We start from the raw sequence: 25,025 nt of genomic DNA, 5'->3' as shown, positions 1-25,025 counted from the left end.
GAAGGAACATGACATGAAGACACGCTAACTCACCACATTCACTTTAAAGCTGTAGAGCAGATCCACAGGGAGTGCAGCCAACAAATCCAAAATGAACCAAGTCCTCACATAATGAAGAAAGATGAGACGTGAAGAGAATACCACCTGGCCAGACTGACTGACGAAGGTTGTCCGGAAGTTTAAAACAATATCTGTATAAACATATAAATTGACTAATTTAAAAAAAGTGGATTTGATAGCCTAATAGAAATTGTCACATTTTACAATATCTCCATGATTTACGCAAGTTCAGGGGTGATACATGGCCCCTAAAACACCTAGCTGTTAGTCTATTACCAATTTAACTTATATAATAATTCCTTTCATATACTATATATATAGCAATCTATTAATTGCTATAATGCATTAAACATAATGCTAACACTGAGACTTTCAGAAAGGTGGTATTATTAATATATCCTATAGCTTCTAGTGATCCGAAAGCTGACAGGTAGCAAGCGCTCTAGCACTTGATAGAATGGCAAAGATGTCATGCTGTTCCATGAAAGGCTTCCACTGAAGATTGATTAGGTCAAAATGTTTGCGATTTCCACAACACAATAAGTTACAAAGAAGACCTTAACTGGAATGACCTGGATTCTGCTGTGCGAGTTCAAGATTCATAAAATATTTAAGCTTTATTTCAAACACTCCTTGGCAACTGGTAAAGCAATGGAAATTTTCCTGAAAATACCCTCCACTTCCCCTTTCCTTTTATGTCCCTATCAGATAGTCACCTAGTATGAAGAGGATTTCCACAGTGAGGTCACAGGGACTAGGTGGGCTGCGTGGACCAGAAGTCCCTTCCTCTTTACCACTGCTGAAGCAGACACTGTATGGGACAGTTACTGCCACGTAAAAGGTTGCCAGAAGAATCAAGCAATCCCAACAAGCCTTGAAGGTACCATAGTGCAACAGGATGAAAGGAGATTTACGCATAGACACCACCTTGTATTCAGGGACTCGAGGCTTTTCCCCAAAAACACCCTATGGAAAGATAAATTACAAAACACTCAACAGCAGCATTGTAGTGCATCCTATCAAATATTTTTACTGAAGTAAAAATCACTGGCAACATTGCAGTCTGGGAAGCTGTGCTCGTAAAAAAGCCTATATGAGATTTCAGGGAGGTTATGTATAATGTTTTGTGAACACATCGAAATAATCCTTGTCAGTTGTATTACAGTGTTCAGATAAGTAAGAACTTGATTGTATGAAGATTCCTCTGAAAGACTGGGATTTGCTCATAAGCCTGCTGTTATCAGGAATGAAGCATGTTGCTGATCTGGAGAATATGTATTACACAAAAGGAACTGTAAATCATTCGGCTTGAAAGGATGTCACAGGACTTAAAAGTAGAGTAATATATTGCTCAGCCTTAAAGTTACACAGCTTGCCTCATGTAGAGTTTCTACATGGTGGAATCACCATATATACTCCAATTACTAGTAAGCCAATCTGCAATTATTGTTAAAAAAAAGTACAGTGCCTACTCAGATCTACATGCACAACCATTACCTTGCCAAGTTTAGCTTTAGTTCTGTTCTGCCTCTGCAGGTGTCCGGATAGATGGTACAGAACTGCTCTGCTTCTCCTACGGTTAGCATTAAAACCTTTGCCCGTAGCTCGACTATGCTGCTCTTTGTTCCCTGTCAAGAGAAGCGCCCAACAGCCAACCCGTTAACATTTATAAAACATATAACAAAGGGTCACCTGCCATTTCATAAAATCGTACTGTCATACCTGGATCCTTCCAGCCCTCTGTGGCTGCCCGGGTCTTGGTGTCTGTAATGTCTTTGTGGGAAACCAGAAAAAGAACCACATCACCTTTCTCATTCTTGATGGGAACAACATCCAGTAAACACCAGAAAGATGAGCCTGCAAGACAGAAAAACCTTTTTAAAAAAACTAATACTAAGTGCTATTACTGAGGAGTGCGATTTGAATGATTTACATTGAGATAGAGCGTCATACAACCAGCTTTATTACCAAAAAACGAAAACACATGTATACACTACGAATTCTACCAGGAAAGGCTAGACAATTGAACTATAATTTTTAGTGTATATACGCTAAAGCATCGAAACAAAGCCACACCAGGCAATATTGGCACTCTTCTACAAGACCTTGTATGAGATAGCGTTCAACATTGGCAATACAGTTATTGCCGACTGTCTGCCAGAAGCCCGATAACAGATGGTATAGCCAGAGCTGTAATCCTGCTCTACTGCTATCTTTCCTTACAGAAATCAAATATTGAAGTTTTGCATCATTCAATAAACCATTCCCCATCCCTGCTTACTGAAAATTAATACCAGGATACCTTAAACTGATCAGGCTAACCTCGAAGTATACCAACCACACATCTCGGACTGTTGGCTAATTTGTGAAGAGGAAATTGGTCACACATTTTGGTCTAAACTGCTGTTGAACTGGTTTTATATGCTGATGGAGATTTTTCTCTGTAATGTCACAAGTGAGTTAACATTGGATACTCCGCAGAGTAGGAATTTACTATATCGAGGGTTATTTAAGTGCTGTCTGTCCTTGGCTGAGCAAGTATCATACCTCTTTTGTATGTTTTAAGGTTTTAAGAGAATAAATATTCATGCCTGGACAGAAGATGAGGATTCATACTATGTCCAAATCTTAAAGGCAAGTTCAACATCTATGTTCACTTATTTACCCATTCATTATGAAGGGCAAACACAGATTGTCACAAGGGCTGAGCTGTCCCTAAATAATGAACTGCTAACGGGTTAAAAGACTTTCAATAAATATACTCTCCCTAATTTAACAATGCATTACGAAGGGCCAGGTCAGCTCCTCTAGTAGGAGAAGCTTACTGGGGCTGGACCTTCAATTGTACTTTCCCAGCCAATTTGTCTGTATTTACGAGAGTGATACGATGTTCCCATAGCCTTCTCCGTCTTGTGACGATATTACACAGTCTATATTATAAGTGCAATTTCAGACATGCTGTATCTTTGACCAGTATTGTGCTTTATTGACTGTTTGTGATTTCTGGAATGTACGCATGTACTACGCATTTTTTTTTATATGACCAATAAATCACACTTTTAAAAAAAAAAATATATATATATATATATATATATAGCTACAAAAAATAAATAAAATAAAAAAATTACATTTATGTTTCATAAAGAATCTGTATTTGTTACTGTCTGAATAAAATCCAGTCTTTCTATTGGGGGAAAAAAAAATATATTCAAAGTCACTGTGAAGTGAGCAGTGTCTGATGAACCAGATACTTGCCTGCAATCTACTACTCATAGTCCCATTCATCTTAACTGCTCCCTTTTGCTACTGCTGTGTATCCATGATCATCAAGAGTGTGCGAAGATATGATATTATATCTCGGTGGACAGTACATCACCATGTACTTTGTATATTGCAAAACACAAGGGATTTGTAAAATATCTGTAATGCCTCTGATCTCTGACATTCATATGGAGATCAACAGAGAAGCATCTTACCTCTCGTCAGACAAGATTGGAAGGATCAATGGATCCTTATATACAGTACACACTTTCGCTGCAGGAATGTTTAACTAATGACTCTTCAATGTGAGAGTTAATATCTGCAAAGTATATGTACCAAGTTGAGATTGATAGTTCTGCAGCTGGCAAGGGAATAACGCAACATGGGGACCTTGTTCTGAGAAATGAGGCACATTTTTCTTATCGGTGGATCGTTTTTTCCCTGTGGTGTCCAAGTGATCTCACTGAGAAAGAAGCAAGACTATTTTGCCACAACTTGGGAATGCACCTGACCAGGCTAGTTATATATCATAGGCCCTTTGCTGACAACCTATGCTTATCGACCTGTAATTTAGTTGTTTTGCTTCTGAGTAGAATTAATTGTGTTTATTACTGTGGTTGTCAAGTAAAATCTTTGTAGGAACAAGATTTATGTATTTTTTAGGCAGTTAGATACAGAGTGGGCTTAATTTATGTGAGGTCTATTTTATTTTGATTTACTACATCTCCGATAATAGCATTGTAGCAGAATGCACTATTAATTCAAACCATTTCACGCTGAGGCATTCTCTCATTTTCTCCCTAAAATTAATATTCCGGATACCCCAGGTGAGAACACCGTAGTGGAAGAAACCACATGTGCTGCACAGTGGATTAAAAAAAGAATGGATCCTCACAAGTGGGTGCAGTACTAGTTATGTTTTACAAAAAAATATCAAAACCAATAATTATTGTCTTTATGGCAGCTACTTACAGGAAATTACTTAATAATCGATCCTATTCTAAAAATACACTGGGGCACACCATCAGTCTCTTCTGGAAAAAGAGATCCAAACGTGATGCAGGAGCCCTATCTAACACAATAAGATTTTCAGGATTATATTTCTAGAAAATTACCTCACATCAAGAACTAGAACTATCATAGATGAGAGTAAGACCTCTACATCAGAGTGTCTACCTGGTGCTTCTGATTCAGATCAACCTTCATAGCAAAGAGCAGCAGGTTGCTAGCATGTCATACAAAGCATCCGTAACTGTAATAGCGTTAGGTATCTACAGATTAGAACAGTTTACTAAGGAAAAGTTCACTAATGCCTTCTAGATAGGACTCGCCAAGACATTCAAGGGGTAGGTTCACATAGTGGTGCGGCAAACAATATATGGCCATTCAGTGTGATACAATGCCCAATATACCTATTCTGAACACAGATGTTTTCAAACAGCATTTGCAGTGTGTCTCTGCTGATTTCTTGCTTTGTTATATGTACATATAGCTAATTTTAGCAGCACCTCACAGTCTGAAGAGCCCTGCCGCCTAAATAGCGCGGGGCGACATGTTGTTGTGGGGATAGGAGTTAGGGTCCATACAAAGGTCAATTAGTTATGATCCTTGCCGCCTAAATAGTGTTGGGCGACAGGTATCTGTGGGGTTAGGTGGTAGGGTTCATGAAAAGGTCAGCTATTGACTTTAAGGTAGGGTTCAAAAGTTCAAGTGGTTTGGTTAAAAAAAAAAAAAAAATAGCTGAGTTATATAACTAAAAGATGCGCGCGCCGCTTAGATGTTTGCCGCCTTGGCCTCGAGGACACCTCGCGCAGCGCAAAAGGCGCGAATCCGCGCTATAAATAGAGGTGCGTGGCGGGGCTGTTCACCATTGCCACAAGGCGAACTGCTGGCTTTAATACTTACCTGTAAGGGGCTTGTATTGTTAGCTGTGCAGGAGAGCCGCGGGCAGAAGAATGGAGCTGCTGCTGGAGAAACTACGGGAAAAGGCGCTGGCTGAAGGTGGAGAAGCGTGGCTGAGGAGCTGTCTCGGCATCCATGCCGAAGAAGATGTGAACCAGGGATGGCTAGGAAGCGAGCAGGAGGTCGTCACGGAGGCTGAGTTCGAAGAAGTTGCAACTTCGCTGGTGACGCCGGCTGTGTTGGAAGATTCATCGCGAGATTTGAGCATACCATCGCGGGATCTTCCTGGGACATCGCGAGATTTTGAAGACGCATCGCGATTTTCATCTGGAGCATCAAGAAGAGCAAGTAGCCGAAGAGGTTTGAAGTCTCCGGACGCTGAGGGTCGTGAGAGTCGCGGTAAGAAGCCGGCTTCTAGCAAGAAACGGCCCCTGCCTCGTTCTCCAGTCAGGAGACGGGTAGGGGTGAAGAAGCAATCACTCCAACGGAGTGGTGAAGAGGATTTTGGGAGCCAGGACCGGTATGGGCATCAAGAGATGGCAGCAGCCGGTTCTTCACAGCATCCGGATGAAGTGGCAGAACAGGAGCAGGAGAGAGGCAGAGCTGGGGCTAGCGGGGGTGAGTACACAAGTAACCTGAGCAAGTTGAATGATTTAATAGGTTCACTAGTGGGTTGTTTGAAGGATTTACAAGGTGCTAGCCCGGCTCAGGCTTGGGGAAAGTCTGTTAATGTTCAGAAGAAAAGTGTTATTAATGAGTCATGTATGAAGGAGTCTATGTCATGCGAAGCGTCTTCTTTAGGCTTTCATTTGAGTAATGTTGTGAAGGAGAAAATTTGGTCCAATGATTATGTCGACATTTTATCTTTGCTGCCTGCATCAAAAGAATTTTTGACAAAGAATGATAAGGATGATGATAGGCGACGGCCGGTTGCTAGGTCGTTCAATAATTGGTTGCAGGCTTTCTGTATTTATGCCAGTGTATATTGTGAGAAACATAAAGAAAAAAGTTCAGGTTTATTCCAACATTTAGAGTCTGTGTTAGAAGCATACAAGAATTTTGGAGGGTTGGCTTGGTTTAATTACGACGAGGTATTTAGGCAGAAGCTGTCGGTGCATAGAAATTTAGATTGGGGAATGAAGGATGTGGGTACTTGGATAAGTACTATGTTGCCGCAGAGATCAACAGGTGTAGTAAGATCTCAGACTATGTCAGGACAGCAGCGTGGTAAAGGAGTATGTTGGGCGTTTAATGACTCTCAGTGTAAATGGCCCAATTCTTGCAAATACAAACATGAATGCACAATTTGTGCAGGAGGTCATCCTGCAGTGAGGTGTTTTCGTCGCAACCAGCCAAAAGAGCAGGTTTCGAAAAGCGGAGACGCCGGTGAGATGGCAAAACATGCTCCCCTTTTTAGACAGGTACCCAAGCCGGCGGAAGGCTGAATTGTTGCGTTCGGGTTTTGCAACAGGGTTCAGGGTTCCAGTTTTTGAGGGTGAGGATTTGGAGTTGGTAAAGAATTTAAAAACTTTGGAGGATAATTTGGAGATAGCTAAAGTTAAAATTGAGAAGGAGTTAAGTTTGGGAAGATTTGAGGGTCCATTTGTGGTTCCTCCTTTTGCTAATTTCCGGCTATCTCCTTTAGGTTTGGTCCCCAAGAAGGAACCGGGGGCTTTTAGATTGATACATCATTTGTCTTATCCCAAGGGTCGGTCATTAAATGATGAGGTTAAGAAAGTTGAATACCCGGTTCATTATGCGTCATTTGATGATGCTTTAAGATGGGTCAGACGGTTGGGGAGAGGTGCTCTTCTGTCTAAGGTGGATATAGAGGCAGCTTTTAGGCTCTTACCAATTCACCCGGATTGTTTTTGTTCTTTGGGTTTTCAGTTTGAGGGGAAATTTTATTTTGACAAGTGTTTGCCCATGGGCTGTGCGGTTTCGTGTTACTATTTTGAGGCTTTTTCGTCTTTTTTAGAGTGGTGTTTAGTTCAAGTTGCGGGTTTATCTCAGGTTATTCATTATTTAGATGATTTTTTATTTTTGGGTGCAGCAGGTAGTACAGATTGTTTATGGTTACTTAGTTCATTTATGGTTCTTGCTGATTATTTTGGTGTCCCTTTAGCAGCAGATAAGACAGTTTTTCCGACAACTAGGTTGCAATTTTTAGGTATAGAAATTGATACTGATAAAATGATTTTCAGGTTACCGAACGATAAGATTAAAAAGTTAAAGGATAAGATTCGTTTGGTTTTGAGTTTGCGTAAGGTTACAGTAAATTGTTTCCAATCATTACTTGGCCTGTTAAATTTTGCGTCTAGGGTTATACCGATGGGAAGGGTATTTTCGAAGCTTATAGGTAAAGGGATTGCGGGAAAAAAGGAGCTTTACCATAGGGTGAGAGTCTCTAAGCAGGTCAAGGAGGATTTATTAGTTTGGAGCTTGTTTTTGGACAAATTTAATGGTGCGGCGGTCTGGCAGGAGGATTTTATGAGTAATGAGGACTTGCAGTTTTTCACAGATGCGGCAGGAGCAACAGGCTTTGGTATTTACTGGCAGGGGAGATGGGCGGTGGACAAATGGCCAGTTAAATGGATCACGGCTGGTTGGACGAGGAATATGGTATTGCTGGAACTTTTCCCAGTGGTGGTGGCGCTTGAATGTTGGGGCGAGTTATGGAAGAATAAGCGGCTGCTTTTACATTGTGATAACATGGGGGTGGTTTGGGTTGTTAATACCTTACGGGCAAAATCTCATCCAGTTATTCATGTTTTAAGGCGTTTAGTGTATTTATGTTTAATTTATAATACCGTATATTCCGGCGTATAAGACGACTGGGCGTATAAGACGACCCCCAACTTTTACAGTCCAAATATAGAGTTTGGACTATACTCGCCGTATAAGACTACCCCTCTACCCAGCGTACAACAACCAGCCAATCACGGCAATCGATGTACCTTACCGGTGATTTGCTGGTTGATTTGCTGACATATACATACATGCACTGCCCTTACACACACACACACACACACACACACACACACACACACACACACACAATATATATATATCTATATATATATCTACACATATGCCTGTCCATACATACACATTTATACACTGCCCTCACCACACACCCCTGCCTTTACACACACATGTATATGTATATGTGTATATATATATATATATATATGTATATACACACACACACGTATGTATATATATATATATATATACAAACACCAGTGTGTATATATATGTATATATATATATATATATATATATATACACACACACACACCAGTATATATATATATATACACACCAGTGTGTGTGTGTGTGTGTGTGTGTGTGTGTGTGTATATATATATATATATATATATATATATATATATATATATATATATATATATGTATGTATATATATATATATATATATATATATATTTCTCCCCCCTTTCTCCCTATCTCTTACCTTATCTTCTGTCTTCTTTCTTCTATCCAGTTGTGGGAGCCCGAGGTCTGGCACTTCAGACCTCGGCTTCCCTGCTCTCTAATCACTAGGCGCCGGGACATGACATCATCCCTGCGCTCGGCATCAATAGCCGGCGCCTAGTGATTAGAGAGCAGGGAAGCCGAGGTCTGAAGTGCCAGACCTCGGGCTTCCCTGCTCCCTCATCACTACGCGCCGGCAATTGATGCCGGGCGCCGGGACATGACGGCATCCCTGCGCTCGGCATCAATAGCCGGCGCCTAGTGATTAGAGAGCAGGGAAGCCGAGGTCTGAAGTGCCAGACCTCGGGAAGCCCGAGGTCTGGCACTTCAGACCTCGGCTTCCCTGCTCCCTCATCACTACGCGCCGGCAATTAAAGCCGGGCGCCGGGACATGACGGCATCCCTGCGCTCGGCCTCAATAGCCGGCGCGTAGTGATTAGAGAGATTGGTGGCTTCGTGGGAACCTCCGGCTTGGTAAGTACCCGGCGTATAAGACGACCCCCCACTTTTAAGAAGATTTTTTGGGGTTAAAAAGTCGTCTTATACGCCGGAATATACGGTATATGGTTAAAGGCAAAGCATATCGCGGGTAAGAAGAATGTGTTAGCTGATGCCCTTTCCCGTTTTGATTTTAAGACCTTCCGAAGGTTGGCGCCGGAGGCGGAGAAGGACGGGCTGGTGGTTCCGAGCTATGTTTGGGAAATAGCTTCTCCCAGATAAGTTCATTAATTTCTCAGTCTTTGTCAAAGGGGACTTGGAGTGCTTACACTAAAGCGTGGAAACGGTGGTGTGATTTTGTTCAAGTTAGGGAGTTGGATGAATTTGATGAGAGGCAGGAATTAGCTCTTGATTTCGTGCTTATGTTAATAAACAGTGGTAATTCTAGGGCTTATATAGACAGGCAGTTATTGGGCATTTCTTTTTTCTTCAGATTATCGGGAAAGCGTCCTGCTTTTAAAGAGTTTCTGATCAAGCAGGTTTTAAAAGGTTATGGTGGGATCAGGAGATGTCATGATACACGGAAGCCTATATCTTTTGAGGTTTTATGCAAGTTGGTGGGTGTATTGCATAAGGTTTGCTGGAGTGATTTTGAAAGGCGTTTGTTTCAAACGGCTTTTGTAATAGCGTTCTTTGGTGCGTTCCGTATTAGTGAGCTGGTAGCAGCTAATAAGAAGGGTGGGTCGGGTTTGCAGAATGGGGATTTAGTTTGTGGGGAGAAGTTGAGAATATTTTTGAGATCTTCGAAAACAGACAAGTCGGGTAAAGGTTGTTGGGTGGAATTGGCTCGGATGGATTCGCAGATGTGTCCTGTTTTAAATGCAGAACTATTTAATGCAGTTAGGCCAGCGGGTGAAGGGAATTGGTTGATTCATGGTTCTGGTTCTCCGTTAACGATTTTTCAATTTAGGAGGGTACTTAAGAGGGCTTTTATAGAGCTAGGTTTGGGTGATTATGATTATTCTTCACATTCATTTAGGATTGGGGCGGCGACGGAGGCTGCTATGTTGGGACTGGATAAATCGGTTATCAAGAGAATAGGGAGATGGGAATCTAATCGTTTCTTGGGCTATATTAGGCCTAGTTTGTTATAAGATACTAATTATATTCTTTTACAGGTCAGCATCCATTTATAGTGTGGATTGTGGGACATTCATTCGTTTATTGGGCTCAGAACAGAGCGGCGCAGCGAAGCTACGGCAGCAATCTGGGCTTTGATTTTAAACAAGTTAAGTTATATTGGATTGGTATAAGGGGTTTGAATATATGCCAATTAGAGGCTATTTTATTAGATTATATTAATATGTTACCAATGCCTGATGTGATTATCATTCACTGTGGGGGTAATGATTTGGGGAAGACGAAATCCGTTGATTTGTTGTTACTGTTTAAAGAATTGATTTTAAATCTCAAAAAGTTTTTTCTGAATGCTATGTTGGTATGGTCTGAAATTATTCCCAGGCTCATCTGGACATCCAGACCGGAGTTTAAAGCTCTTGAAAGAGTAAGAAGAAAGTTAAATAGAGCAATGGAGAAGTTTATGCTCACGGAAGGGTTAATTAGTTTCCGTCATGTGGATCTGGAAGGAAATTGTCCTGGTTTATTTCGGATGGACGGTGTCCATTTATCAGATATAGGATGTGATATTTTCAATATTGATTTGCAAAATATGGTGGAACAGGCCGTGTCTTTTATGGGGTAGGGCCACAAATGTATTTGTGGCTGGTGGATGAACTGGTGGTATGGTGTCGGCCTTCTGGCTTCTAGGGCGGATGGCTCGGTATATTTATTTATTTATTTATTTATGGTATTTATTTGGTGGTAAACTCTGGGTTTGGGCCAAGAGTTTATTTAATATGTAAGGTGTTAAGCTAAATAAAAGTACACGGCCTGTTCATTCCAAGATTGAGTGTGATGTTTTATTTCAAAGGTGATACTTGGTTTGATACATTAAATTGTTGCAATATCCCTTACAACTACATGAAGAGCCCTGCCGCCTAAATAGCGCGGGGCGACATGTTGTTGTGGGGATAGGAGTTAGGGTCCATACAAAGGTCAATTAGTTATGATCCTTGCCGCCTAAATAGTGTTGGGCGACAGGTATCTGTGGGGTTAGGTGGTAGGGTTCATGAAAAGGTCAGCTATTGACTTTAAGGTAGGGTTCAAAAGTTCAAGTGGTTTGGTTAAAAAAAAAAAAAAAATAGCTGAGTTATATAACTAAAAGATGCGCGCGCCGCTTAGATGTTTGCCGCCTTGGCCTCGAGGACACCTCGCGCAGCGCAAAAGGCGCGAATCCGCGCTATAAATAGAGGTGCGTGGCGGGGCTGTTCACCATTGCCACAAGGCGAACTGCTGGCTTTAATACTTACCTGTAAGGGGCTTGTATTGTTAGCTGTGCAGGAGAGCCGCGGGCAGAAGAATGGAGCTGCTGCTGGAGAAACTCCCAACCCCCCCTCCCTATCTGTATGTTTTATTTGTCGTGTGCTTTTATCGGGGTGAAAGTTGTCCCTTTCTTTTGGGGATGAACTGGTGGTATGGTGTCGGCCTTCTGGCTTCTAGGGCGGATGGCTCGGTATATTTATTTATTTATTTATTTATGGTATTTATTTGGTGGTAAACTCTGGGTTTGGGCCAAGAGTTTATTTAATATGTAAGGTGTTAAGCTAAATAAAAGTACACGGCCTGTTCATTCCAAGATTGAGTGTGATGTTTTATTTCAAAGGTGATACTTGGTTTGATACATTAAATTGTTGCAATATCCCTTACAACTACATGTATTTATATGATTATTAGGGTGTACGTCCCTTTTTTGTATTTTCCTCTAGCTAACAATATCTCATTTAGTAAGAGCTCAGGCATTTGGCAGAATCCTTTTGAGGATGAGAATCGTTATGCTAATTACACTTTCAAAGTGTTGAAGAGCATGTGTTTTATAATAATGAGTTTAATAATATGGTTCTCACCATTTTTCTTGTAAAGCAGCAACTCTGTCTTCAGCTCTTGCTTTTCATTCAGAGCCTCCTGGATGTGTTGCTTGATCTGCTCACTGGTGTCAGGACCATAAAGGAAGGTGCAAGAGCATGAGCGCTGCATGACCTCTGCTCGAGCAAAGCCTGTTAGTTCACAGAACCCATCTGAACAATAAACCACAGGGTAGGATTGAGGTAGCTGAGCATTTCCAAGGACAAAGTTACTATCTGCAAAGAGAGAGAGAAATAAAGCCTTGTGTTCACCTTTAGCCAGCGGTGTTAATATAAAACTCTGTGTGCTGACTAAATATTGTTAAAAAAATAAATATACATATTGATGAACCATTCAGATTTCTCATTCATAATCTAAAGAAGACAACTTTCATTCTTGACATTAACCACCTACTTGGTTCAAGCCATTCGCAAGACTTCCTTTTTAATCAATCATGTTGTGACAATCAGTACAAAAAACACCAGACAAAATGTAAGCTGCCAATATGCCATACACAAAGGTGATACTGCTCAGTATTCTAGAGTTATAGTCACTACCACTGAACATCTATGATGTTTATTCACTAAACAGTGAGTTATGGGGAGATAAATGAACATCCCTCTGACCTCATCTCTCATAAGCCGAAGCTTGTCAAACGTAACCCAGCCCTTGTGAATAAATCTTTAATGCATTGGTAGGGGATGGTCACAGGGAACTAAACGAAAACCATATGGATCTATCCATGGTGCTGAACATATTCTTTTCTTTCAAGACATTGGTGGCTTTACAATCTGGTGCTTATAGAATCATAGCAAAACCAATTCATTTTGAAATTAAAATAAAAAATGTAAGCTTGCGAGCAGGGCTCTCTTCCTAATGTATTGGTTTGCTTTAGTCTACCAATTCTAGTCTTGTCATACCCCTTGAATATATGTATTCTAAGAAGTGCTGGGTAAATTGTTGGCACTATTTATACAAAATATAATTATAATAATAATAATAATTACAAGCAGATCTGTCATGTATTAAAAACCCTATATGTCCCATAAACAAAATAACTAGTGTTTTCTGATCAAAATAAACAATGTGACATATTAAAAACCCATGTGCACACCAAGATGTATACCATGGGACACACTGTCTAAGCTTGTTCTCAGGAGCTACATACATATTACTATTTGTAAGTTGCTGAAATTTATAACATAATGGTGATCTCAGCTTTCAGTAGGTCAACATTTTAAACTAAATATCAATTAAACAAAAAAGCCATCAGGCATATTTCATTTTAACAACTCAATTCACCTATGCTGACATCATAATATCAACTTTTATGTTCCGTTGGTCCACGTGATATTTCATATCAAGAAATATACAAAAGGTATCTATCATCTCTTTTTTAAACGGCCAATTACTGATGCACTCTACACACAATCCAATAGCAGATCTGAGATAAGTTGAATTTGCCAAACTATTCTTTAATATCTGTGTCAGGAGATACTGGTTTGTACATGCTTGCTAAAGTCAAGCGTGTTTGGCCCGTGGTAGTGTCACCAGAATATTGTTTTTATTATTGTTGTTGACTTCATTTTACATTGCACTTGTTTTGTTGAAATAACATATCCTGCTTTTCTCCCAAGGGAGTGAGAGATTTCAAAGAGTATTATTACCGCTGGCTCATAGCCTTCCCTATCATCACTTGTACTTACACAGGGGGAGGACAGAAACCCATGCGGCTGATCCTGCTCTCTGCACAGGCTGCCACATGGATTCTGATTAGGCTTCTTTGACAAGCTCTGTAAATATGAAACTAGTTAACCAGGGCTGTGTCTCGTTGGCGGTTGTGCAGAAAAAGATATGTGAAGCATATAATTAAGGAGGCGCTGTATGCTTCAAACTACTGCTTGTTAATTCCTGGTGTCAGTGCTTATGCAAATTCCAGACACGTTACACCAAACCCATCCCCCCCTAGATCTTCTGTACAATGTATATTCATGGGCATATTATAACATGTAGAAATACATTTTTATGTACAGATATCCATTTCAAAACCTTGAAATGCCTGCTAGACCTGATCAATGGCCTTTGTGGTCTAATAATTTAAACCATTTATAAAATGGCCATATATTTAACAGTGATATATGATCAAATGGCAACAATAATATGCAACAAAACGTGTCGAGCCAAGAGTGTAAAATGTACTACCACAAATACATTTGTACATATGTTTGATTCAGTTCTGATGACAATAATTACAGAACGCAGGATGTCAGGAGAGATGAAAATGTTGTGTTCTATTAATATTTTGACATCACGTGCAAAGCCACCATCTAAACATGGGGTGTACATCAAAATTATTATTTACAAATATGACCAATATCAAAAGTTATTGAAGTCTGGAACATTTTAATTTGAGACTTCAAATTTGACTACCGTAATTTAGGATCTGTAATACTTAGATAATATATGAAGCAGTGTAACCCCTGTTTTGCACATAACATCTTCACATGACTTCTTGGCTCAGCTAAATTTTGCCCCTACTGGCTGTTTAAGTACTTAAAATATGTTTCCCCAGAAACCCCAAACATGGAAACACGGGAAGAAAATCAAGGCTCCCGGTCTTTCGGTTACAGTCGGTCTGGTCAATGAAAGAGATCTTGGCCACTGGAAGAAATTTTGTCTGTGATGTATATATACACCGATTACATCTCCAATTCTGGTACATAATGTTATTCAATTCATTATGGTAAATGCTCTGATGTCATTTTGCTCTGACAATAAATTTAAATGTCTTATTTTAACAAGCAACATTCCTATTCCATGCTGTGCTCAGTACACGGACTAATTTATGTCAATGTTTTCTGCGTGGTCTTGCTGTGGGGGACAAAGTTAAAGTGTGTACTGTGTGTGACACTTTGAGTGAGGTGGAGAAAGAGGCAGGAGTTTTACCAGTATAATGAATATTACTCACGTGTTCCATCAAACCTTGTCGCTATGGTATCTAAGAAGGTATTCTGAGGAGCTAGTAGTCCTCTCATGGCTGGCATCATGCTAATATTCGATGCATCTGCTCTCTGTTCTTGGACTAAAAAAGAAAGCGTACTTTGAAATTCTACCAAGATCCGTGATTACAAGCTCTTAGAGGTTTTCTTACAAAGTAAAAACTAATTCGGATTTGTCTTTAATAGGCACACAAAGCATTTTGTTTATCTGATTGAATTTTAAGGGAGAGTACTCCAGAGTGTACCCAAAGCCAAGATAGCATAGAAGCCATTGCCTGCTGATCAAGACAATGATTTATACAAGATCAGAAACGCTAAAACTAGAATAAACCCTGTGTGTGGTATGCGGTCGCATCCACACCAAAGGGCCAAAACTGGAATGAACCCTGCATGTTGTGTCTGGTACAGCGGTTTTCTACTTGTATCTGCATACACACACATATATATACATACATACATACACACTGTATAAAAATATTTATATAATTTGTTTTCCTCCTATAGTTGTGTACAAACTATGTAACCCATAGGATATGTTACAAGAAAATTGACAAGCTGTCTAAAACACTACTAAAATGCTTTCATTTATAGTATGCTTTGCGGTATTTAAAGTGTTAATGTCTCTATCTGCTCTATTTAAGATGTTAAACATGCCAAAGTAGTCAGTTCTCTTATTAGGACTGCCTCAATAACTTGTGTCCCTTGACAACAGAGCGATGATCTTATTGCAGTGTAATTAACCCCTTCAGCATCAACAATTAGGGACCTGCGCTGCGTAAAACTGTTTTAAGCGTCATGCCATCCCGCTGCCAAGCTATAGATAGAGCAGTACGTGCCCTCATTCTCTGTCGAGATCCGTGACATCTCTTGAACTCACCTGATGCCCATCTTTCTGTGTCTTTCCAGGACTTGAGCAGAAAGCAGGGTCTGTATTAGGTGCCTATCAGCACTTCCACCTTCTCAATGAGTTCCTGTCTGCACCTTCTCATCATCAAGTAAACTTCGGCGCCTCATTGAAATTTCATCTCCATCTCTTCTGTGTGTTTTGCAGTCTGCTTTACAGCCTTTACTAAATGGGTTGGGAACACATTTCCCTTTATTCTCAGCTTGAAGTTTCCATAGTGACTCATGGCACACCCGATCCTCTTCTTAAAGGGACAATCCACAAAGAATGAATATCACCTCCTGGTGGGGGGAAAAACAGTTACTATGTGGTTAAAGTTATATATAACCGCTTCTGGTAAAATGACTTATCTAGCATAAAGTTAATATTTTTATAATTTGTGTACAAAAAACATGCTTCTGCAAGCCACAATAAAAACTCTTATAACCGACAGCATCTCCAGCTAGATATGGCACCCCGGCCATTTAAAACTTGACACCTGTGGAATACAGACAATGCAGGTCAGTCTGAAAAATGCTGATCAGTATATAGAATTCAAATGTAATGCTTGTCAGTGTATGCTGTGCAGCATTTGTCAGACTGACCTGCGATGTGTAGAATACGTCAAGTGACACAATATGTAACGTTTGTTGATAAGCATTCCTCGAAACCTTCACAAAGTGACCACAGGAGCCTTTAAGAACCACAGCAGAATGACGGGACGTCAGAAGTAATTTTAATCAAACAGTTCTTAATTAATATTTTAATTTAGTTTAATCGCATGGAGGGCCACAAGTATACACACACCATATATAGGGTGACCACATTAGCCATTTTGTCTGGAACACATTTATATCTCACATTTGCGGTGGAAAGTTGACTAAATACCGCACATAGACCACGGCCAATTGCCTTGTTGTTATGGGATCCAGAGCCACCATTTTGCAACCTTGACTCTCTGGAAATCTAGACGGTTACCACAGAAAATGGTGAACGAAAGTTATGAGATAACCAGACCTGTACTCAATATATTAATGTGTGTACCCTGCTAATGTAAACATATCTGCCTCCTTAAACAAAATGCTTGGTTTGCCCAAACTAAAAGCTTTACGTGAACCTTTCACTTTTCTCAGAGCTTACCTTTTACAGTTTAGTACACTAAAATAAACCCCTATAATGTTGTTTACAGCTGAAAATAGGCAATATATACATGTAATATAAACTTACTTTATGTGCATACTATTCAGGCAGCCACCCGTTCTGAGGATTATCGTGATTATTCTTCCTCATTGATTTGTTTCCCCTTTAAGTTGCTGATTATTGATTAGTTCTGGAAGGAAACTGATTAGGTATCCTGCCAACTTTTGCCACAGATCTCAACAGATCAAACTTCACGTTTGTCCATATAGTGTGTGTGTGTATATATATATATATATATATATATATATATATAGTGTCAGTATCCTTTTAATGCTGTGGAGGTAGGGATCTAGTATCACTGCCTGGGGCTCGTATATTTATATGGTATCAGGAGAATTGTCTGTATTACATCAGGTGCGAGATGGAATGAAACTGTCACCAATTTTACGTCTGTAAATGTTTATTACTGCCATATGCGTGAACGTGACAGTCCTGTTTATTTAGTTTTCCTATAACTTTCCTCTCGCATCGTCCCTGTGGCTTTTTCGTAAAGCTATCTTTGGTTAGCGTGGCTGATGCCTGTCTTGCTGTTGCTAAGCAATATATACATTAGTGTATTTTTATTTGTACAGTGCCCCAAGAAACTGAATAGTACAATCAGAAAAGAATGAATACAGAGGAGCAAATGTTGTTCCAGGGACCAGGCCCTGAGCATCAGTTTTAAAAACATATCAAAATAGCTCCCCAACATGGTTTTTCAGCCTTTACATTGTATTATAACTATTAAGTAGAAACACAATCTGCTCCTAGGTAACATAACCCACAGAACGCAAGAAATATGCGTTTCAGATTACCATCCAAGTTACTCCTCTCTCATTACATACATGTTTTCACTCCTTTCCATGTGCATGGGATACCCCCCCACACACACACACTTTTGGAAAGTCACTTAGACAACAGCACCCTATTCTCCTTATCCCTGCCATTTTGATAGGCTTATTGCCCATGTGACGGAACCCTCCATCACTGGGGCAACTGGAGAGTCCTGAGAGCCTGTCTCCTCCCTACCGACTATGGGCCCTGGCCTTTATAAAGACTTCTGTGTGTAGGTAAAGGGGGGCAGTTTCGACTGATTTTCCCATTTCCCCCCTGGTACAGGTTTACCCATATTTCCTAAATATTAGAGACTCTGAGGACTGTGGAGCTGATATTTATTTGTATCCCAATATCTTGACTTACGTTACTGTGTGCTTTGCTGGCTATATCCAGCCATGTGTGTGAAAAATAAAGTACTCTCCATTTTGTTTATATCCTACACTGAGTCTTGGCTAGTGACTGGGAAACCGAGGAAATATAGAGCTCCTCCAAAATAAAAGTCCAAGTGCAGATCCCACAACACTGACACACTCATCCATGTGTAACACTGACTCAAATACAGTCATATACACCAACAAATTTATGTTCCCCATCACACACTTACACTATAATTCTATAAAACTGGGGCAATCAGATACGAGCTCAATGAGGGCACATCAGAGGGATGTATGTGTTCTTTAGGTAGCTTTACCTACTTATATCCTCCTGTGGACTTGTGGATATTTAAACACTATCTGTATGACTACCTGAAACCTCACCCTAATCAGAGAGGAAATCTGCCTAACAACTGTTGCTCTGGTGATAGCAGCTCTACCAATTTGAAACCGAATGGTCAATAAATTCCCTTACATACTGTATTTGCCAAGTGTTCCATACTCCGCTCTTGTTAGGTAACTGGTGACGTCAGGGCCGATTCAAGGCTTTGGTGGGCCCTGGGCAAACAATATAATAGTGGGCCCCCCTCCTGTCATGTAGTGGGGGGGGGGGCAGGTGCTGTAGTGGGGAGTACAGGGGCTGTAGGTGGGGAGGGCAGGGTTTTCAGTGGGGGGACAGACAGGGGCTTGTAGTGGGGGGGCATTGAGCTTATAGTGGAGGGCCCACTAGCCCTGTTTCCCCCACTACAGCCACTGCCCCCCACTGTGGGGGACAGGTGCTGTAGTGGGGGGGATAGGTACAGTAGTGGAGGGGATAGGTTCTGTATGGGGGGGTAAAGGATATAGTGGGGAAAAGGGGCCAAGGGAAAATAAGCTGGTGATGTCACTAAAGGCAGAGAGTCGTTCAGAGAATCATTTAGAATCCTTCAGAGATTCGAATCCTTCGGAGAATGATTCAAAGAATCCCACTGACACCATACTTTTATAAACATATACAGGATTAATCTTCACTGCCCCCAGGATTTAGATTCCCCTCAGTTTGCCCCCTTTACCTCTAACTGCACCTTAAGTTAACTTTATTAAATTAATTAAATTAACCCTCAGTCCTCAACATTAAATTAACCCTAAAGACCCCATTAACCATAACTGCCCCTAGATTAACCCTAAAGACCCCATTAACCATAACTGCCCCTAAATTAAACCTAAAGACCCCATTAACCATAACTGCCCCTAAATTAACGCTAAACACCCCATCTACCATAACTGCCCCTTGCCCTCGGTGACGTGTGCTACTATCCAGTTCCAGAGAAGGCTTTGGAGCCTAATGTATGGAATATAACAATATCATATGTCTTTTGACAGAGATGGAATTGTGATTGTTTATCAGAAATACGGAGCCTGTCTGGTGCATCTTGGCGACAGAATCTGATCAGAGAATGGAATCATGATTCAGTTAATGTTTATTGTAAGACCCAGATGTCATTCTGGTGGGATCAGGTTCTCATGAATATTTCACCTTCCATTATATCTGCTGAAAAAGTTCCCTTCATATGCTGCCCATTTTCATTTAGTGGCATCAGTGACTTAACTGCCATTAAGATTTTTCTTTTTTAGTATTCTTGATGTGTACTTTGATGCTGTGTTATTCTGGATCAAATGAATGCCTGCTATTGTACTGTTTAAACAAAAACCAGGTAATCAGGCAAAGAACTGGAGAGTTGTTGGTAGTTGTTAGGTGGTGGATGTCCCGAGTTCCAAGCAAACCATCACTATTTGACTGCAGAGGGTACAGTATGGAAGAAGTAGGGTAGGAATTTAGACACAAAATAAAACAAAAAAATCTTTTTTTAAGGAGGATAACCTTAGTGTGCTGCCAAAGATGCAATTTGTAAATTAAATGCAAGCATTAGTAATTTTTTCCTTTCACGGATATGCTCCGTGGTAAAAGAAATACACCAAAGGAAATGGAGGAGAGAATAACGTCTGTCTAATTGGTAATGGGAGTCAGTAATCAAGGATGTCAAACATATTAAGATTAATGGAATAAACCCATTAATTGGATTTTTTATTGACTTGAATCCGGTTTGTAATTGTCTCAATTAGATTTTTTTTGTGATGAGATTTTAACATCAGCTACATCAGAGGCTGTACCCTTGGTACCTTTCGTCATAGACAACTAAGGCAAATCCAAAAGAGAAGTCACATCCTCCTTTGATTGAACGTCCAGGTGCTGTGACTCAGGCCTCTCTCTGAGAAATCACGGAGACATCTAAGCTAAAGTTATAGAACAAGCCAAAGGATCGTGGCAGAGTATGTGCAATGCCAAAGAACAAGCCAAGATTGAGTACCAGAAAGTCATTAACAGCAAAATTACCTATAAGGCTCACTAATGAGCAAATTAAATAGAAAATATATGGGTGTAAGTAGTGGGAGGGGAAAAAAAAGGTGCAAAATGGCTTCTGTGGCTAAAGAGTTGCTACATCAAGTCAAATCAAGGTCAGCATGTGGCGGAAAGATGCAAGTATGCAACCCAGGTGGTTCCAAAGGCTTTGGGAAAACACCCAAGATGGGTTCCAATATTTGTTTCTCATAGCAGCTCACTGGCAATTATGTTGTCTTGAGCCAGCAATGAGGTCGGTTCCTGATAGAGATGGGTTCCAATGTTTGTTTTTCATAGCAGCTCACTGGCAGTCAAGTAGAAACTCAAGCTCACTTTAGTGAATAGATTGGTAACATGGTTTCAGCCAACTCGGGTGAGTAGGCCTTTGTAACTTAATACAATTACACCTTTGTGAGTAAGAGCTAGTAGTTGATTTTCTTGGTTCAGATAAAAGAAAGTTGTAGTCTTCAGTTTGCCATAAAATTGACCAACCAAGAAGGTCATTTCTGTAATCCAGATTCCTCCACCAGTCTATATATATATATATATGCTGCAATACAATGTGATTAACAGATGAAAACATTCTGTCCCACCTGTCTAAGAAAAGCTTTAATGGTGAGTGAGGTCCAATTATCAGTTCTAAAAACAGCAAACATGTGGCTATTAGGGGTAGTTGCTCAATTGCAATCTAAATCACTTTTGTGTTTAGTTCCTTCTGTACAGCATTACCTGTGCATGGAAAGTTCATAAATCCTACAACTGGCTGTTCCTCAACTGCTTCAGTGTGCCTTTTAAATAATAGATTTGAAGCCTACTGCTGAGATTCCATTATCAAATCCACTAAAGGGGTACATGTTACATTAAAAGTGCTAGAAATGAACAGAAGATTACAAGCCTGCGTAGAAAATATGTCAAGTGCATGTTAGAAAATCTGCTGCTGAATTGCAGAGAAAAAAGCGTCTGGGCTTGCAGTATTGATCTAAAAATAGAAAAGCTAATGCTAAGTAACTATCTAATGATTTTTGGGCCCCATGGCAAGCATTAATTGTCTAGGATTTATCTGCCAAACAATCTGAACACAGAATGTCTGGTATTTATGTTGCCAGGGCGAAGGACAACTGAATTGTTAGGTCACACACGGTCTTCAACAGTCTTCATCAGCCTATTCCGTCCTCAGCACTAGATTTCCCACCGGGCACTAGGAGCATCCCGCTGGAGATGGAAAAACCAGGCCTAAATGGTCTGACACCCTTTCATGAATTAAGACCATAATTGCTATAAAAAACAAACAAACAAACAAACAAAAAAAAACCCACACGCTTCTACCACAGAGGAAGTCTCGTGTCTAATTGCTACACAGATATTCTGTATCACTCTGAAGCACACCACTTGGGATTGCTCCCATTTCTGTAGCAATTATTGACAACACCTTTTCTACTTGTCTCTTGCATTTTGGCAACACACGTAAACCAAGAGTAAAGAATTTGTATTAAAAAATTATAATTTTACATGAATACAATACATAATAGATATGGGGGTAACATTGTGATATATATTTCTGTGTGCGCGCGTGTGTGCGTGTGAAACAATCTAGCAGGGTTTGATTGACGTGTGCCTACTGAAGCCCCACCCACTGTCTCTGACTCTCAGTTATAGAATGTGGTAACTCCAGTTTGGGAAAACCCCATTCAGTTGTGTTTCCAGAAATAGTACATTAGGGGACCTAGATAAAGCCTAGGGGACAGTAATGCAAATCAAGTTTCTTCCTACACAACTACAAAGTTGTAATAACCAAGTATCTATATAATTGCCACGGAAACAGAGATAGTGACCCCCCCCCCCCCGTTGTGCCACTACACTGATGCTCATAAATACACAGATATGCAGCCACTTCATCTTTAAGGAACAGATTTTACATATAATGACCAGAGTGTTTAGCGATTTTTTATGTTTGCTAAACCATGATTACCCCTTTTTCATATTTGATATATCCACACAAGTTAAACAAGTTAATTATTAGTGAGAACGTAGAAATCCTATCCTTTTTTGCAATTTCACTTAGGTTTTTTTTTACAATTAGATGATGCTAAGAAACGGCCTTATTTATGTTCAGCAACATTCCCTAATTACAGTAATAACCCACATATTTGATTTACTTATCTTATATACTTGTTAATACTACTGGCTTACCTTTTTTTACTTTCTTACTGTTTTACTTAAAGCGGTACGGCTAAGGAATTCTTCCTTTATCATTTAGCCCTGACTAAATCCAGGCTCCTCTCTGGCAGCTGGTGGACATCTGAGTGACGCAGACAACCTCTGCTGCTACTGGCAGCAGAGGAGGTTGTCTCAGGGCATCACACAGACGTCCACCGGCTGCCAGAGGATGCCCCACAGCGCTGCAGAGGACCTGTATCCTCCTCTCTGGCAGTTGGTGAACGTCTGGATAATGCACAGACAACTTCCAATGCTGCTGGCTCTTCGGCACAGGCTTCTTTGACGGAGTGCCAACATAGAAGCCCCGGCGGAAGTGGCAAGCAGCAGCAGAGGTCGTCTACACGCATCGTGCAGACGTCCACCAGCTGCCCCTACTAGACACCAGGGAGTCTGGAGATCATTGGTAAGTTGGGGGGGGATGGGGGGGCAGTGGCATATCTATAAGGTGCATTATGAATTAGGGGAGGGGCTTAAAATGGCTATTGGTTTTCCAAGTTTATGTTTGTATATAACATATGCTAACTGCATAATAAATACCAAAATGTTAGAATAAATGTATCCCTGTTCATTATGTAAAACACTTACTATTCTACTGTGTATTTTTTCTATAAAAATATATTTTTCTTTAAAATAGCACCAAACTTTAAGGGTGCAGCCTATAATCGACCCAATAAGGTATATTTTTTATAGTTCAATATGGATATATAGCCTTGTGGATCTTATACCTTTTCAGATGCCAGTGTTAATTTAGAATTCATTACATTTTTTAAAAGATATATTTGGATTGTTTTCATTGTTTTGAAACTTTGAAGGGGTCCTCTCTGTGCTGCTTAAAATGCCACATCCGGGATGCATGCTGCTCCTGAAACTGCCCTTTTACCTGTCTTCTTTCTAGGTTTTGCAATATCTCAGCATCGGTGGTCATCAGAAGCTTCTAGGATCTCGTTTCTGCATCTTGGTGTGCATGTAAACTACACTTTATTTACTATACCCCTTTTCAGTTGCTACTTTTAACTTACAGGGAATTCAGATTTTTGGAGGGGGGTGTTTTTCTATGGCAACACCTTAAATCATATACCCCAGTCACATATACATACTTGATATTTTTCTTCTTAGGTTTCAGACTTTAAAGCCCAACTCTAGCATAAATGACGACGACAAGAACACAGAATTGTAATACCTTTTAATGGACCAAAACAAAAACCGGTCTAGAAAGGTATTCAGTTGCATAAGTGTCTGAGATTGAAGGTCTCATTTTCAGAATGTAATAAGATCTTGTCTTTGATCACTACAGCTTAAAAACAAATCGTACAGTAGGTGTATCGTTAGAAACACATACACATGTAGAATATATCCCCCAAAAGGAAAGTCAGATTGTTCCATCAAAAAACACTAACTGTGACAAACATAGGGTTGTGATCATGCCAAGGCAATGTTCAGCAAATGAAAATGAAAGAACTTCTGTCCAGTACTGCTTGATTTTTTTTTTTTACTTTTTTTTTTTAAACAAATTCTTCTATAACTCAGGATTGGAGTATATTACAAAAATGCTTAGGATGATAGAACAAGAAAACAAAAAGCACAACTAACCTGGAAAAATGTTGAGCATAAACAAGGGTCATGGTATCAAACAATGTCCAGCTTATGTGATTATATATATATATATATATCCCAGGAATGTGAATTTGTGCAATTAAATATTAAAATACAGGATTCCCATTAAATGTATCCAATATAAGCACATGACCACATTTATCACATCAACTGTATCTGTTGTACTACAAAATAGACTATTTTTCTTTAAACATCCCAGAATAGCCTAATGAAAAAATGTAACTAATTAAACCGCACCCAATAATGCATATTTTAATGTAGTTACCAATGTGTTTATTAATAATCTCTAGTGCACCATTGTGTACTGTTTTTGATAGCATTGGTCAAGCATGCTGGTTTGCGTCTATACAAATCCATACACGGGG

At 40.0% G+C, this 25,025-nt stretch overlaps 2 protein-coding genes across 2 annotated transcripts in view; one reads left to right on the top strand and one right to left on the bottom strand.

Annotated features, from left to right (window-relative positions):
• KCNH3 (potassium voltage-gated channel subfamily H member 3) overlaps nucleotides 1-16,307 on the bottom strand; it is a 32,273-nt gene extending 15,966 nt beyond the window's left edge. Inside the window, exons 1-7 of the mRNA XM_053455599.1 lie at nucleotides 16,054-16,307; nucleotides 15,146-15,259; nucleotides 12,180-12,413; nucleotides 1,783-1,917; nucleotides 1,558-1,688; nucleotides 777-1,026; nucleotides 34-191 (exon numbers count right to left, since the gene is read on the bottom strand). Coding sequence (XP_053311574.1) covers nucleotides 34-191; nucleotides 777-1,026; nucleotides 1,558-1,688; nucleotides 1,783-1,917; nucleotides 12,180-12,413; nucleotides 15,146-15,224 — 987 coding nt within the window. The 5' untranslated portion in view covers nucleotides 15,225-15,259; nucleotides 16,054-16,307. The remainder of the gene's footprint in view (nucleotides 1-33; nucleotides 192-776; nucleotides 1,027-1,557; nucleotides 1,689-1,782; nucleotides 1,918-12,179; nucleotides 12,414-15,145; nucleotides 15,260-16,053) is intronic.
• Nucleotides 1-25,025, top strand: part of MCRS1 (microspherule protein 1) — a 224,560-nt gene that overhangs the window by 28,729 nt on the left and 170,806 nt on the right. The gene's annotated exons all lie outside the window — the stretch shown is intronic.

This window comes from Spea bombifrons, chromosome 2 (genome assembly GCF_027358695.1).
Source record: "Spea bombifrons isolate aSpeBom1 chromosome 2, aSpeBom1.2.pri, whole genome shotgun sequence".
NCBI lineage: Eukaryota > Metazoa > Chordata > Amphibia > Anura > Pelobatidae > Spea > Spea bombifrons.
The sequence above is the reverse complement of the archived record's forward strand: the minus strand, read 5'-3'. Positions and strand labels throughout refer to the sequence as shown.